Source organism: Dendrobates tinctorius, unplaced genomic scaffold, assembly GCF_039654945.1.
Source record: "Dendrobates tinctorius isolate UK_male_01 unplaced genomic scaffold, ASM3965494v1 ptg000097l, whole genome shotgun sequence".
Taxonomy (NCBI): Eukaryota; Metazoa; Chordata; class Amphibia; order Anura; family Dendrobatidae; genus Dendrobates; species Dendrobates tinctorius.
Window position 1 is genome coordinate 14,201,192 of NW_027361765.1, and position 16,879 is coordinate 14,218,070.

The 16,879-nt window shown below is 41.8% G+C and overlaps 1 protein-coding gene across 2 annotated transcripts in view; it reads right to left on the minus strand.

Moving 5' to 3' along the window:
- Nucleotides 1-3,436: 3,436 nt before the first annotated feature.
- ENTREP2 (endosomal transmembrane epsin interactor 2) overlaps nucleotides 3,437-16,879 on the minus strand; it is a 1,465,465-nt gene continuing 1,452,022 nt past the window's right edge. Inside the window, exons 10-11 of one of the 2 annotated variants that reach the window (XM_073586920.1) lie at nucleotides 8,352-8,593; nucleotides 3,437-4,132 (exon numbers count right to left, since the gene is read on the minus strand). In XM_073586920.1, the coding sequence (XP_073443021.1) occupies nucleotides 3,947-4,132; nucleotides 8,352-8,593 (428 nt within the window). In that variant the 3' untranslated portion in view covers nucleotides 3,437-3,946. Of the gene's footprint in view, nucleotides 4,133-8,270; nucleotides 8,594-16,879 lie in introns of both variants that reach the window. The other variant, XM_073586919.1, reaches the window with a different exon arrangement.

A 16,879-nucleotide genomic window follows, 5' to 3' on the forward strand; every position in this document is an offset into this window, starting at 1 on the left:
GAGTCTGACTTCTATACCAGGAAAGATCTTTGAACAAATTATTAAACAACATGTATGTCAGTACCTGGATAAGAATGAAGTGATTAAACAGAGTCAGCATGGGTTTGTAACTAATAAGTCATGTCACACTAACTTAATTTCCTTCTATGACGGAATCACTGATTGGGTGGATCAAGGAAATGCTGTAGATATAGTATATCTTGACTTCAGCAAAGCATTTGACAAAGTATCTCATACAATCCTTATTGAAAAAATGACTAAGTATGGCATGGACAAGGCAACTGTTAGGTGGATTCATAACTGGCTTAGTGATCGGACCCAAAGAGTGGTTGTAAATGGCTGCACAATAAAAATGAAAAAAGCATATACAGAATGGGAGGAATAGGGCTAAGCAACAGCACATGTGAAAAAGACTTGGGTATACTAATAGATCACAGACTGAATATGAGTCAACAATGTAATGCAGCAGCAAAAAAGGCAAATGCAATTCTAGGATGTATTAACAGAAGCATACAGTCTAGATCACGTGAAGTCATTATTTCCCTCTACTCCTCTTTGGTCAGACCTCATCTGGAATATTGTGTCCAGTTTTGGGCACCACATTTTAAAAAAGACATCAACAAACTGGAGCAAGTTCAGAAAAGAGCGACCAGAATGGTGACCGGTCTGCAAACCCTGTCTTATGAGGAAAGGTTGCAGGATTTGGGAATGTTTAGTTTGCAGGGGGGCGGCTGCGGCGGCTCTCTGTCCAGCGTCGGGGCTCCTCCAGCATTTCCACAAAGCCCGGAGGCCCAGGCAGCTTCATTGCTGCGATGCGGTGGCCTCCGGGAAAATGGCCGCCGGAGCCCACACATGCTCAGATTCAGATCTCATCCCGAGATCTCGGGAGACGAGATCTGAATCAGTATGCAGGGGCTCCAGCGGCCATTTTCCCGGAGGCCACCGCATCGCAGCAATGGAGCTGCCTGGGCCTCCGGGCTTTGGGGAAATGCCGGAGGAGCCCCGATGCTGGACAGAGAGCCACCGCAGCCGCCCCACAGCACAGCGCCCCCACACTGGACAAAGAGGAGCCACTGCCAACCCCCAGCACAGAGCCGCCATACTGCAGATGGAGGAGCCACCGATCCCCAGCACAGAGACCCGCAGATAGCACCACTGCCACCAATGAGGTAAAAGGGATGATAACTCCACTTACACCCTCCCTTCGTCATCGGGACCACTATCCCGCCATATGCAGATTGCTCCGCACTCGGCAGATAAGATGACACACTGCATATAAGAAGACCCCCTGACTTTTAAGAAGATTTTCTATTTTAATTGGAAAAGTTGGGGGGTCGTCTTATACGCCCGGCCGTCTTATACGCTGGAAAATACGGTATATCTTTTTGAATCCTCGCTCTCTCTTCCCTGGTGTTAGCTATCCCTCCTAACTTTGTGTCATCAGCAAATTTAATCTGTGTACCCTCAATTCTTTCATCTAAATCATTGATAAAGATATTGAACAATACAGGGCCCAGGACAGAGCCCTGTGGTACCCCACTTGAGACATTTTTCCATCTCTGTGTGCAGCTACTTATGACCACTCTTTGGGTCTGATCACTAAGCCAGTTATGAATACACCTAACATTTGCCATGTCCATTCTATACTCATTTTTCAGATAAGGATGGTGTGAGATACTTTGTCAAATGCTTTGCTGAAGTCAAGATATACTATATCTACAGCATTTTCCTGATCCACCCAGTCACTGATTCTGTCATAGAAGGAAATTAAGTTAGTCTGACATGACTTATTGGTTACAAACCCATGCTGACTCTGGTTAATCACTTCATTCTTATTCTGGTACATACATACATGTTGTTTAATAATTTGTTCAAAGATCTTTCCTGGTATAGAAGTCAGACTCACCGGCCTATAGTTGCCTGGGTCCACCTTCTTTCCCTTTTTGAAGATAGGAACAACATTTGCTCTTTATGTATCCCTTTCCTATTTTGAACAGTTCAACTACCTTTTCCCGTAAATCTGTTGACAATTCTTTTGCTTTCCCCATGACTCACAATCCAGAAACATCAGTGGCTGGATGAAAGATGCAAGAGTCTGCCTGGATCCCAGAAACTCACTCAGCTTTTATGAACACATACTGATTACAAGCAAACAGGTCACAGGTGAGAATGTTACCTTTAGTAGCCATTCAAACCCATTTGTGCCAACTTCTGTGTATGTAATCAGGCAAAAATCACCAGAGTATGTAAACTTTTGATCAGGGTGATTTTGATGTTTTGGTTTGTCATTATGATTTTAAAAGAGAAAACACAGTATGTTTGACAATAAATGGCTTCATTCAACCACCAGCGATGAGTGGAGAAAAAGTTTTGTGCTATTATCATACATATTCTTTGAAAAAAATGCCAAGAAAGCAAAAATTCTGCCGGGGTATATAAACTTTTGAGCACAACTGTATGTAGGACATATAACCTAAAAGCAAAACAAACATTGTTACAAAAAGGAGTTGACCATTTTTTTTCTGTGGCGCATACAAATATGTAACGACAGTATTACAGGTTCTCCTCCTGCACTTTTAGTACAGCAGCTTTCACATAATACTTTCCTGAAAGCGGACATCTCTTTAACTTTGCCTCAAATAAGTCCTGTTGAAATTTTGTAGTAATATTAAATATTAAAAAAAATGCTATCCTAGGTCTTAATACTAAAGCAACCCTATAGTCTGTGGCTGAAATTTGACTATATCTTTATACTACCCTTGTGTATATCTTGGAAGCCAGAGGAAAGGAATGTTGGTGATATGAGCAGAGGAAGCAAATGGAAGGCACCAGGTAGAGTGACTATGCATGGGAAGGGAAATGTAGTCACTTTTCAGCCTCTGGGTGGAGGGTTGCTTTAAGAAATGTACTATGTCTGTCATTAAAAAGTGATAGCGTTCTCAGCATGGACAGATACATATTCTGTGACCATGTTAGGCTCTGCTCACATGTTAGCACATTCCTAAAATGCAAGCAACAAATGGAATTCAAGGCCAAAGCTATGCAAATGGAAGCAGAAGGGCTCCATTGACTATTATGGGATCCATATGGGTTCTGCTTGATGTCCGTTTTTTAGAATAGAAAAAAAGTTCTGTATGTAGTTCAGTCTGAGCTGAGCAGAAGCTGTGAGCAGTACTGAGACTGTCAATCATGCCTGGGTTGTATGTCCGAGTCACGGTTTATTGCCATACATGAGCAGCTGTATATAGTGTCATTTTGTACCGACCTGTGCATACAGGACTGCAGGAGGTAGAGGGGAGAAGTGGCTTAGAAGTGGGGAAGGAAGATTTTTCTGATGAGTTGTGTTACAAAGTTTCTTACATTCTGTAATATTCATACATGCAAAATATGTTGAAATGACATCAACAATTAGAAAAAATATGAAATGAAATTTAAGTTGTTCGACTTTTTTTTATTAAACCACATTATGAAAACACTTTGAGGTACAGAAAGTAATAACAACACTGAGGTTGCAAGATTTTTCTTCTGCAGAAGATTTTCTCCTTTCATATGTAATGCTACCTTTCATTGATGGTACAGATCGGATATACTTTACATGTTGTTTGCAGAACCAGATAATGGCTCCCTTCCCCGGGAGATGGCAACTGCTGGGAAAATGGTAAACAGTTAATGAAGCTACATGGCAGCAATATCCAAATCTCTATTTTAAATTAAAAATAGATTAAACTTCAGATGTCTGTTCCAAAAAGACTTATTTTTTTTGTAGAAATTAAACTTGCATTGTTGGTGCAGAACATAATACATTCAGGGACCTCTCTGAACAAGAGTGGACGGTCCCATGCATGACCATGTCCAGATTGGAGATGCCATGTTGTTGGTTGGTGTTGGTGAAAGAATTGAATTTCAATGTCCTCAGTTTTTGCATGCAATCTTTCAAATATGTTTGTCAAAGGATGGTTTCTCTGCAGACTCCAATAAGACTATGTGGTCTGTCATGGTCCATTTCTCGTGTTAGATGTATCCTGTGGAGAAATGTCACTGGAGAACTGAGAGCACCACAACTTCGTAGGTGAAGATCTTCTTGGAGTCGTTTTCTTGATATAGTGACACTGTGATGAGAGCTTGTAATTACCTGATAATGAAAAAAATGTCTGTATTAGATATTGGATGATTGAAATCAATGAAATGAAATCAGGACCTTCCTTCTCTCTTGATAAAAACTTCAAAAAACGCATATAATAAAAAAAAGCAAGGCACGTATCTGAGAAGAAAATGCATCTTTATTAATACATCTAAAAGGAAATACGCAAATGGTATTAGACTTCATTCAAACATTTGCTTTTTACTAACGTATTTTATATGTACCCATTAAAATATATGATGCTGTTCACACGTGTTAGTTTTTTTTTGCAAAAAAATTCAGAAAAATATCCGTTTTTATCGGAATTGTGTATCAAAATTACCCACACAAGTCTGTGCCTGTGGCAATCATGGACCCGCACACGGATAGCATCAGCGAGCAGTCCATGTGTTGTCCGTTATTAACATTACAATGCATAGAAGAAGCTTTACAATGTATTCATTGTTTTTATCATCAGTGAAAAGTAATAATGAAACATTGATGGTAATAATTGAAACACTGACCAAATACTGATGAAAATTTGATGCAAAACACTAATGACATTTGGACTGTTTTTTTTTAACCTATGAGAAAAATCACAGATATCTGAATGAGCATAGAAATAACATGAGATTACAAGAAAACAGACAAAACAGCAACGGAAAACTGCTGGACAAGAATGTACACCTGTCATTTCAATTTCCAGTACAAGAAGGCAGTGAATAATTACAAAACCCCGTGTGTGCTGTCAAAGAGAAACAACAAAGCAAATAAAGTAAAGCCAAGAGACATAAGTCAATAATCAACTCCACAAACTTGTGAGGTCCGAAAATAAGTCTCCAAGAAAGGATAAAAGCACTAACTAACAAAAAGATAGTGAACACTACGGTAATACAGTCATTTACCTCCTTTTACACTTTGAGATTGAAATGGCAGGGTTTATGTTTTTATCGCTATCAATTTTTCTGAATTCTTGTGATCTTGTGTTGTCTCTACTAACACCGCCTGGGTGTTTAATTTTAGATGTATTATAGATGTGATTCTATCTCAGATATTAGCCTTGCAGTTCTTTCTTTTCCTTTGTGTTGCCTTTTATGGGGCTAAAGATTAGTAAATATATCATAAAGGTCTCCAGCACTGCAATAAACAATGGTGTGTGTGCATGTGTGTGTGTAAGGAGAGGGGTGATGTGAGCAGTATAAAAGATAATTGGGTTAAATCGGTTTTGGCTAGAGATGAATGAATCTTTTGAAATGTGACTTCACCGACTTTGCTAACTTTTTCCCTAAATTTGATTTACAGGGAATAAATTTGTGTGACTATCAATACTAGAGAGCTTGTAATAGCTAAAATACATGTAGGGAAGAGGAGAGAACAGTTACAGGATTTGGGAATGTTTAGCTTGCAAAAAAGAAGACTAAGGAGAGACTTAATAGCTGTCTACAAATACCTCAAGGGCTGTCACATTGTAGAAGGATCAACTTTATTCTCATTTGCACAAGAAAAGGCTAGAAGCAATGGGATGAACCTGAATGGGAGGTGACACAGATTAGATATTGGAAAAAACTTTTTAACAGTTAGGGTGATCAATGAGTGGAGCAGGCTGCCATGAGAGGTGGTGAGTTCTTCTTCCATGTAAGTCTTCAAACAGAGGCTGGACAGACATCTGTCTGGGATGATTTAGTGAATCCTGCTTTGAACAGGGAATTGGACCAGATGGCCCAGGAGGTCCCTTCCAACTCTACCATTCTATGATTCTATGAAATATCCCCACTTACCATAAGAGCTTACACTCCTACAGTAGAGAGAGCCTTACCCAGTGACTTTGGAGATGGAAAAAGACTCTGCCTTACAAACTGTGCTCTAATGGAATCTGGTGACCTGTAATGACCCAGGTACTGACCCCCATATACAAGGTGTGACAGTCCATAAGATGTCATAGCTGCAGGGCCTTAATGGAGAGGCCTACACAACAGTTTAAAATGACATTAGCTCTCTTTCTGATGCTCATTTGTGTCAGAAATGGTGCTGGGCAAGTTTTTTGTCTGCAAACCACGTCTTGAATCTCAAGATGTTTGAATTAGTGTGATATTGCTAATTTTAGGAAATTTGACAAACTTGAAGCTCAAATCAATCTGCTCATCTCTAGTCATGACCAGTTTCAATGGGCATTAAGTGTGTCTAAGGGAAAGCTGAAGGACAGCAGAAGATCTTTTTCTAATGTACTATATATTTTAGAAACTGTTTTACAGTTCCTCAGATTGTACCCGTATAAACATATTTCTGATATGATTCATGTCAAATTTGAATGCTCTTCAAAGTGTGTATCGATGTTTGGATCAGGAAATTATTAACGACTTCATAACATTTTGGTAAAGTTTTTTCATGTCTTCTCTTTAGCAAAAAAGTGGGATTTAAAAAAAATGATGAGACAAAGTCTACAAGTATATCTACTCATTTCCCTGGATCCAGTAACTTTGGTAAAAGAAAATGTCTGCAAAAACTGCTCTGAATCACCAGTTCCTTATCTTAATAAGTAATCGAAGACTGTGTCAAATGTCTAGTATTTTCTCAACATCCTAAGGGCGCATGCACACAACATCTTTTTCAGGCAAGTATACAAAGTTTAGTCTTGTGAGTCTCATTTAACCACTTCAGATTTCCAAAGATGCAAAGCTCTCACTATTTAAGACCATACACTAAAAAATAGATGCTGGAGGCCAAAGATATTGCAAAAGTGCTTAGGCATTGACAGAATGATGTAAAAAAAAGATGCTTGAGGGCAACAGATGTCCTGAAGTGCATACATCCCAGAAAATTTGTCAGGTTTGAACAGTTTTAAAAGAGAACATTTGCACAAACCCTAACATTTATTACTTCAGCACAACTCTGTGATCATTATTGACTGTCCCAGCCAGAGCTCTGACCTAAAGCTAATTGAGCATCTCTTGAGAGACCTGAAAATGGCTGTCCTCCAGCGTTCACTATCCAACATGATGGAAATGAAGAGGATCTACAAGGAAGAATGGCAGAGGATCCCCAAATCCAGGTGTGAATAACTTGTTGCATTATTCCCAAGAAGACTCATGTCTGTACTAGCTCAAAAGGGTGCTTCTACTTAATACTGAGCAAAGGGTCTGAATAGTTATGACCAAGTGATATTTCAGTTTTTCTTTTTTAATAAATTTGCAAAAATTCCTACATTTTACTGTTTTTTCAGTCAAGATGGGGTGCAGAGTGTACATTAATGAGAAAAGAATGAACTTTTTTGAATTTACCAAATGGCTGCAATGAAACAATGAGTGAAAAATTTAAAGGGGGCTGAATACTTTCCATACCCACTGTACTTAGGACAGATCATCAAAGAGCTCATGCACACAACTGTAAAAATTGGACAAGTGCAATCTCTCATCTTGATGGATAGCACTTGATCCTATTTTATTCTATAGGGCCATGCATATGTTTGATTTATTCCTTGTACCAACTCAGTGCGAGGAAAAACATTGCATCATGCATGAGATGTACCTGATTTGGATCACACCCGGCAATTGTGGTAGAAATTGGACTGCACTTGGATGAAGATGGAGAATTAATTTACTATTATTTTCATCATCGAAGAAAATTGGATGCCACTCTGATCACACTCTGATCAGAGTGCAATTAGAGTGTAATTAGCATAATTGAACAGATTTTCTCAGATGAAAGAAAAATGGTCATATGACTTTAGTCAAAAATTAGTTTGTCACAACAGCATGGACAGCTGCTGCTTAGCAAACTGCAGAGTCAAATAAATATTCCTTACAGCTTTAGAAAGGACTCCAAAATGAAAAATTACATCTAAAAACCAAATTAATATAATTGAAGCCTCCATATACCAGCCCTCCATAGTAATAAAGTTGCCCCAAATTATCCAAATGTTACTTTGATTGACCAAGATCATTGAAAACTACTGATCTGCACTACCATTCTATGAAGTTGGCCCAAGCTCTAACACTCTACGTATAATCTAGAAAATCACAGGATGTTTTTTGTGAATGGATGACATAAATAACTGTCTTGGTTCTGAAGACAACTCACTGATTTTTCTTTCGTTTATGTATAGTTTGTCAGTCTTTATGCTAGTATTACTAGCTGTGCTATATTAGTTTACCTGGTCTATAATGTTGGCACTAAAGATGGCTTCCTCCATATGTCGCTCATCTGATTTAATAACAGTCTTAATACTATTTACCACATGCTGTACTTCTTGAGACAGGTGACAATTGGAATGTTCCAGGAATTTAGCCACTAAAATCTTTGTGTCTTTGTACGTTTTCAGGTCCACCAGGGAGTTGGGTCTCTCTTTCGAGAGATTTTTTAGGGCCTTGGGTTTGATTCGATGACTGCCTTTCTTGTCTTTTGGTCTCCCCAAGAAAAAGTGGTTTCCTGACTCCAGGCAGGCTGAAGCCGTCATATGCGGGTACGAGCAAGGAGCTGAAAAGAGAGAAGGAAAAGGTAAACAGCCGAACAGATTGAAACATGATATCAAGACTAAAATGTCTGAGTGGATAAAAAGCATAATCAACCATCAAGATGCAAAGCATAAATAATTAATAAATCAAACTCTCCCAAGTGAGTATTTAGTAGATTAGGAGTATTCAGCGCACGTTTTAAATAAATGTATTCTGGATCAGTCATGCACGCTGCTGTACTGTATAATCCATCTGGAAGCAAATCATAAGGCAGCGTACGACATGTGATTTGTAAGTAGTTCCAATTTTACCATTTTTCACTTAATTCGCAAAATTCTACAGTGTCAAAAATATTTTCTTTTTTTTTTTTACATGATAAAGTAAAAGTAAAACGAAGATACTAACCTATATTTGCCCACCCTGGTTTTACCCCAATTTGGTGCTCGCAGCAAAGCACACACAAAGTTCCAAGCAAATATGGCTAGTTTTATAGCTAGTTTGTGCACTAAATATTCTATTTTTATTTTTAAATATGCAAAGAAAAAATAAATAAAGTATTTCAATATGTTTCTGCCCCTAATACCAAAGTGCAAATAGTCATTTTAGTTTCTAGTTCTACGCTATAAGAATCAATCCCAATGTACTGTACATCGATGAGTCATAACATTAAACCACTGACAGGTGAAGGGAATAACATGGATTATCCTGTGATAATACCACCTGTCAGGAAATGGGATATATTAGACAGGAAAGGGACAGTCATCTCTTACATTTGGTATGATTGAAGTGAGAAAAATGGACAAGCATACGGATTTGAGTGAAGTTTACAAGGGCCAAATTGTGATGGCTAGATCAATAAGCCAGGGTGTCTCTACAATGCCAGGGCATGAGAGATGCTCCCTGCATGTAGTAGTTATTGCCTACCTTGAGGAGTTCATAGAACAACTATTGGAGGGGCCAAAAAGTCATGGGCACCCGAGACTAACTTGATAGAAGCTACTGAAGTGCAACCTGTCTAAGGAGTTAAAGGGGTATTTATTTCCATCTCTAAGATCCTATCCCAATATGTAGTAGATGTAATAATAATAATATTAGCAAATATCTCCATTTAGAAATGTAGTATAGTTGTTCTGATAAGTTATGTTGCTTATCCCATGTAAAGGGTATTGTAGTAGCTTATTCAACTATTGTTACGACCGTTCATATAGTGTCTTGAGTTACCTTGAAATATGTAATTAGTAGCTGAGGAAAGATGCATGTTGCTTACTTAGGACCTTTGACAAGGCTAAAATAAGTTCAGTAAGGACAACTATGGTATCAACAATGTCATCTGTTCATAGCTGTTGAGAACGCTCAGAGACAAAACCACACGCAGCAGGTGGATTTGGTGGTGGATACTGCGTTATCCGAGGTACAGGTAGGGAGCAAGGCTTACAGTCAGTGTGAAATTGATTAAAACCATGACAACATTGTGTTAGGAGTCAGATTTCTGCCCTTACTATGCAGGAATCTAGACCCTCACATTCTGCAGTCTCCTGCTCATTGTCTACTGCAGAAGATATTGCAGAGCAGATTGCCTTGCAGCAACTCTCTCCGGAGGCTAAGTCCTTCTTTCCATCTTCTGAGCATGCTCGTGAAACGAGCTCTCATTGGTGTTCGGGAGTCAGGTGCTCAGGTCCTGCTCCTAATCCCATTGGTTCATCTCAGAGTCCTGGAGACTTCCGGAAGGTCCCGTTTGCTATAAAAAGTGTGCATGGCTATTCCGTATAGTCATACTTGCTGCTGTGTGTATGTTGATGGATGCATGATCTGGTGAATGACTCATTTGAAACCCCATTCCTATGATATTACGATTGTGTGAGGGAATGAGTTATAGCCAGTATTAGCGCCAGCGCGCCATTGCTCCACAAGCACACCTGCTAGTGTCTACATCGCGCCTGCATTTACTGCGGTGTTACCCTGCAGCATTCTCCACACCGCGCTGCTGTAGCAGCTTTAGTGTGCGTTCGCGGTTGCAACGCTGTTCACACAAGTATTTACGGTAGGTCTAGACAGATGCAGTGCCGTCATTTATAACTACTCCGGTGACCACTTACCACTTGTGTGCTGCTGAGTCCCTGTGTCTCTAACAGGCTCAGCATTGTTACATTTATCATTTGTAATAGCAGCTCTGTGAATTCAACAGAGATTGCTTAAGTGCACCTGGGTGATATCTAACCCTGTTCACACTACCGCCAGATTGCTCTGCCTTCACCTAGCTGCGGTTTTAACATCTACTGCACGGTGGACCCAGAGTGGGGAATGCACTTTATTTATTTTTTTATTTAGTGCCTTCCGCCACTCCTAACATTATACTAGAGCCAGGGTCTGGCTAGTGATGGCAGAACAGCAGCAACTCCTACAGTGCATTCGCCAGCTAGAGGGTAGCATGGCCACTAATGAGAGGGCACTCTCTGCTGCGCAGTCCACTGAAGCTACTGTAAATGCACTCACAGATGCGGTTGGTCGCATGTCCATGTCCTCCCTCGCGCCAACAGTTACCTGCCTCCCGTTGCCCGATAAATTTTCCGGTGATGGTGCCTCCTGTAGGGGTTTCATCAGCCAGTGCTCAATCCAGCTGGAGCTGCTGGCTGAGCAGTTCCCTACGGAATGGGCCAAGGTGGCATTCATGGTTTCCCTACTGTCTGGCAAGGTGTTGGAATGGGCTACACCTTTATGGGAGCGTGGTGACCCCAAGATTCGGACCACAGCTCATCTGCTAACAGCCATCAAGCAGGTCTTCCTCAGTCCGCGGGTCACGCATGACACCTCTCTGCAGCTGCTTGCTCCAACCCAGGGATCCCTCTCGGTTAGCTAGTACGCCGTCTGTTTTCGGACACTGGCGTCCGAGCTGGAGTGGTCCGATAAGGCTCTTATCCCTGTTTTTTGGAGATGTTTAGCCAAGCACGTAAAGGATGCTCTCTCTACTAGAGAGATTCCTGCCAGTTTGGAGGAGTTAATTTCCATTTCTACCCGTATTGACCTCCGTTTTTCAGAGCGCGGTATGGAGCGTGCTCACTCCAAATGGAGAGTTACTCTGGCTCCCAATTTTTTCGAGCCTCTAGAGCTGCCCGAGCCAGAGGTGCTATCCCCAGAGCCCATGGAGGTGTCTCGTGCCATTTTTGAGACACACCCGGCTAAAGATTCCATTTGCGGTTGTCACCATCTACACCCTGCTTCTCAGGATGACAGCGTTCCGCAATGGTCAGAATCTGTGTTGGTCGGCGAGACCTCTGTTCCTTCTCACCTTAGGCCTAAGATTTTCGCCTGGGCACACAAGTCCGGTGCGGACGGCCATCGTGGCTATATGCAGACCACGAAACTTCTGACTGGTTCGTATTGGTGGCCGCACAGGGCTCGGGATGTAAAAAAATTTATTCGGGCATGCACCTCATGTGCTAGGGATAGCCTTCCCAGATGGAGTGTGGCGACGGCTGCCGTCACACGGCGGCGTTCCACTGTAACTCCTGCTCCCATCGTCTCCCGGGTGTCCCTTTTGAAACCTGGTGATCTTGCCTCCCCTAATGCCTTCCGTGTGTCCCGGTTGTCTGTCACCTACCAGGACACCAGGCTCATCTTCAGACGAGTCTGAGGCCTATGCCACAGTTGGGCACAGGTTGGTGGGTCAGAAGGCTCAGGGAGGAGGGGGCAATAGGAGGGGGTGTAATGTTAGGAGTCAGATTTCTGCCCTTTCTATGCAGGAATCTAGACCCTCACATTCTGCAGTCTCCTGCTCATTGTCTACTGCAGAAGATATTAAAGAGCAGATTGCCTTGCAGCAACTCTCTCTGGAGGCTAAGTCCTTCTTTCCGTCTTCTGAGCATGCTCGTGAAACGAGCTCTCTATGGTGTTTGGGAGTCAGGTGCTCAGATCCTGCTCCTAATCCCATTGGTTCAGCTCAGAGTTCTGGAGACTTCCGGAAGGTCCCATTTGCTATAAAAAGTTCGCATGGCTGTTCCGCTATGCACTAGTATAGTCATACTTGCTGCTGTGTGTATGTAGATGGATGCATGATCTGGTGAATGACTCATTTGAAACCCCATTCCTATGATATAATGATTGTGTGAGGAAATGAGTTATAGCCAGTACTAGCGCCAGCGCCAGTGCGCCATTGCTCCACAAGCACACCTGCTAGTATCTACATTGCGCCTGCGTTTACTGCGGTTTTACCCTGCGGCATTCTCCACGCCGCTCTGCTGTAGCAGTTTTAGTGTGCGTTCGCGGTTGCAACGCTGTTCACACAAGTATTTACGGTAGGTCTAGACAGATGTAGTACTGTCATTTATAACTACTCCGGTGACCACTTACCGCTTGTGTGCCGCCGAGTCCCTGTGTCTCTAACAGGCTCAGCGTTGTTACATTTATCATTTGTAATAGCAGCTCTGTGAATTCAACAGAGATTGCTTAAGTGCACCTGGGTGATATCTAACCCTGTGCACACTACCGCCACATTCCTCTGCCTTCACCTAGCAGTGGTTTTAACATCTACTGCACGGTGGACCCCGAGTGGCGAACGCACTTTATTTATATTTTTTATTTAGTGCCTTCCGCCATGCCTAACACATTGGCTGTATTGACTAACTGTTGAGCGTGTTGCAGAAAGTGAACCAACAAGGACCTCAATCATGGTGATGGGCATGGCAAGCTGCATTCTCAATCACTTGTGGGTTGACAAGCATATCCATAGAATCAAGCAAAAAGATGAGTATTTGTTAGCGTAAACCCCTAATATAAAAGCAAAATGAGGGATTTTTTTCTGGCTTCTAAAAGGGAGCAAAATTGGCATATTACCAGGATTAACTGTGTTCTATTCCCAGCAAAGCTTTCACTGACCAGACACCTACCGACTCCATGTCTGAACAAGACACTACTCTCCAATCCCCATAAAGTCAACGTTCCTCCACCTTTGTCAGAGTTATGGTTACAACAATTAGCTAAAGCAACAGCAGTGATTACGGGATATATGACATAATGTACCAAATGATTTGTTATTCCCTGCCCAAATTGAGGAACATCAGCAAAAAGATGCATGCTGCCTAAAAAGCATGTTCAGTTACACCTGGACTGTGCCAGATATCATGAGCCCTGAACCTATAGACTTAAGGTTCAGCAGATTGGACTGGTAGCCAAAACTGGCCTTGTCTGTCATGGATATACTGTCTTGTCCAGTCTCCAGTGTACTGTCAGATGGTATTCAGCATAGCAGGTGACTGTCATATGAAAGCAGTTTTTTGTTAGTGAGGATTTTTATTCACCTATAGCTAATCCCAATGATTAGATCGGATACAGCATCTACCTGCATAAACATTATGTTCTACTGCTGCCGTTGTTGATGCCATACACATTATCTCCTGCCTGTAAATTTGTTGCTTACTGTGCTCTTTCTACCATTGTCACTGCTAATAGACAGTGGTCGAACGTATGAAATATATATCTCATAGGAATCAGAAATAGAGCGAACATATAAATCCCTTAAAACGAATTATTTATTTTATATATTAAAAAACACCTATCCCAGTGAAAAATGGCCAATGCCAAAAATAACCAGACCTACACTGGGATGCTACATAGCCCTACTTTAAGGCTCACTGATACCTTCCTAGCCGTGGAGGTTGGCACCCTAAAAACGAGAATTGGCGCCCCCACTCAACGTGGACTGTCCCTCACTCCCCTACCAGTCCCTATTCAGACAGGAGGGAAAACAATAATCCGATAGGGCATTCTGAAGTTTCATTTCTGCACTAAGCTCGAGCAAAACCTCAAACAATTGATGTTGTCCTGATAAAACCCCCACACAGGGGTATATTAACCAATAAATTGCTTGTCATATGTAGGTATGCCCTTCTGATATTATAGCAATGAACATTAAAGTTGCCTTAGGCTACAATAGGATCCCAGGATACTATTAAAGATAAAAAATCTAATACCTCCACGTCATGATCATATGTGACAGACTAATATGTCCGACAGACAGATAATACAAACTAACCCCTCTCAAGGGTATATTCTGAATCATAGTATAATAAACAAAGTCACTTATCATGTGCAGGTCAACCCTGACGCGTTTCCCCGCCTGTAGCGGTTCATCAGGTGGATCAATCAATAAACGTCATATCCATATATGATACCCAGATGATGCATGATGGTCAGGAATGGGTGGATTTAAATAACCCCCATGATGCAAAGCCACAAGTCAACCCCACCCATTATCAGGTGGGCAAATCACGTATGAGAAGGTAATGATAGCCCCAATACATCCACATGATACCGTAGATAGTAGCCGCCCTCAGCGTCAGCATCTCACGTCATCACAACCGCCTCAGATACATAGCGGGTGGATAGAGCCCCGACATGTGCTCCACAATGGAGCGCATCCAAGATGGCGCCAGCGTCCCACGTCATCAAAACCGCCTCAGATACATAGCGGGTGGATAGAGCCCCAGATGGCGCCGGGACTTCCGGTTTGGGTGCATCCAAAATGTGGGAGCTGATGTGGGATCAAGGAAATGCTGTAGATATAGTATATCTTGACTTCAGCAAAGCATTTGACAAAGTCTCTCATACAATCCTTATTGAAAAAATGACTAAGTATGGAATGGACAAGGCAACTGTTAGGTGGATTCATAACTGGCTTAGTGATCGGACCCAAAGAGTGGTCGTAAATGGCTGCACATCCAGTTGGAAGAATGTCTCAAGTGGGGTACCACAGGGCTCTGTCCTGGGCCCTGTATTGTTCAACATCTTTATCAACGATTTAGATGAAGGAATTGAGGGTAAACTGATTAAATTTGCTGATGACACAAAGCTAGGAGGGATAGCTAATACTAGAGAAGAGAGAGAGAGGATTCAAAAAGATTTAAATAAACTGGAGAAGTGGGCAGCAACTAACAGAATGGTTTTTAACAGGGAGAAATGCAAAGTACTACATCTGGGCAATAAAAATGAAAAAAGCATATACAGAATGGGAGGAATAGGGCTAAGCGACAGCACATGTGAAAAAGACTTGGGTATACTAATAGATCACAGACTGAATATGAGTCAACAGTGTGATGCAGCAGCAAAAAAGGCAAATGCAATTCTAGGATGTATTAACAGAAGCATACAGTCTAGATCACGTGAAGTCATTATTGCCCTGTACTCCTCTTTGGTCAGACCTCATCTGGAATATTGTGTCCAGTTTTGGGCACCACATTTTAAAAAAGACATCAACAAACTGGAGCAAGTTCAGAAAAGAGCGACCAGAATGGTGACCGGTCTGCAAACCCTGTCTTATGAGGAAAGGTTGCAGGATTTGGGAATGTTTAGTTTGCAAAAGAGAAGACTGAGAGGAGACTTAATAGCTGTCTACAAATATCTAAAGGGCTGTCACATTGTAGAAGGATCAACTTTATTCTCATTTGCACAAGGAAAGACTAGAAGCAATGGGATGAAACTGAATGGGAGGAGACACAGATTAGATATTAGAAAAAACTTTTTGACAGTTAGAGTGATCAATGAGTGGAACAGGCTGCCACGAGAAGTGGTGAGTTCTCCTTCAATGGAAGTCTTCAAACAGAGGCTGGACAGACATCTGACTGGGATGATTTAGGGAATCCTGCTTTGAGCAGGGGGTTGGACCAGATGGCCCAGGAGGTCCCTTCCAACTCTACAATTCTATGATTCTATGATTCACCCGCTATGTATATGAGGCGGTTTTGATGACGTGGGACGCTGGCGCCATCTTGGATGCGCTCCAATGTGGAGCGCACTTCGGGGCTCTATCCACCCGCTATGTATCTGAGGCGGTTGTGATGACGTGAGATGCTGACGCTGAGGGCGGTTACTATCTACGGTATCATATGGATGTATTGGGGCTATCACTACCTTCTCATACGTGATTTGCCCACCTGATAATGGGTGGGGCTGACTTGTGGCTTTGCATCATGGGGGTTATTTAAATCCACCCATTCCTGACCACCGGTGCCATCATGCATCATCTGGGTATCATATATGGATATGACGTTTATTGATTGATCCTCCTGATGAACCGCTACAGGCGGGGAAACGCGTCGGGGTTGACCTGCACATGATAAGTGACTTTGTTTATTATACTATGATTCAGAATATACCCTTGAGAGGGGTTAGATTGTATTATCTGTCTGTCGGACATATTAGTCTGTCACATATGATCATGATGTGGAGGTATTAGATTTTTTATCTTTAATAGTATCCTGGGGTCCTACTGTAGCCTAAGGCAACTTTAATGTTCATTGCTATAATATCAGAAGGG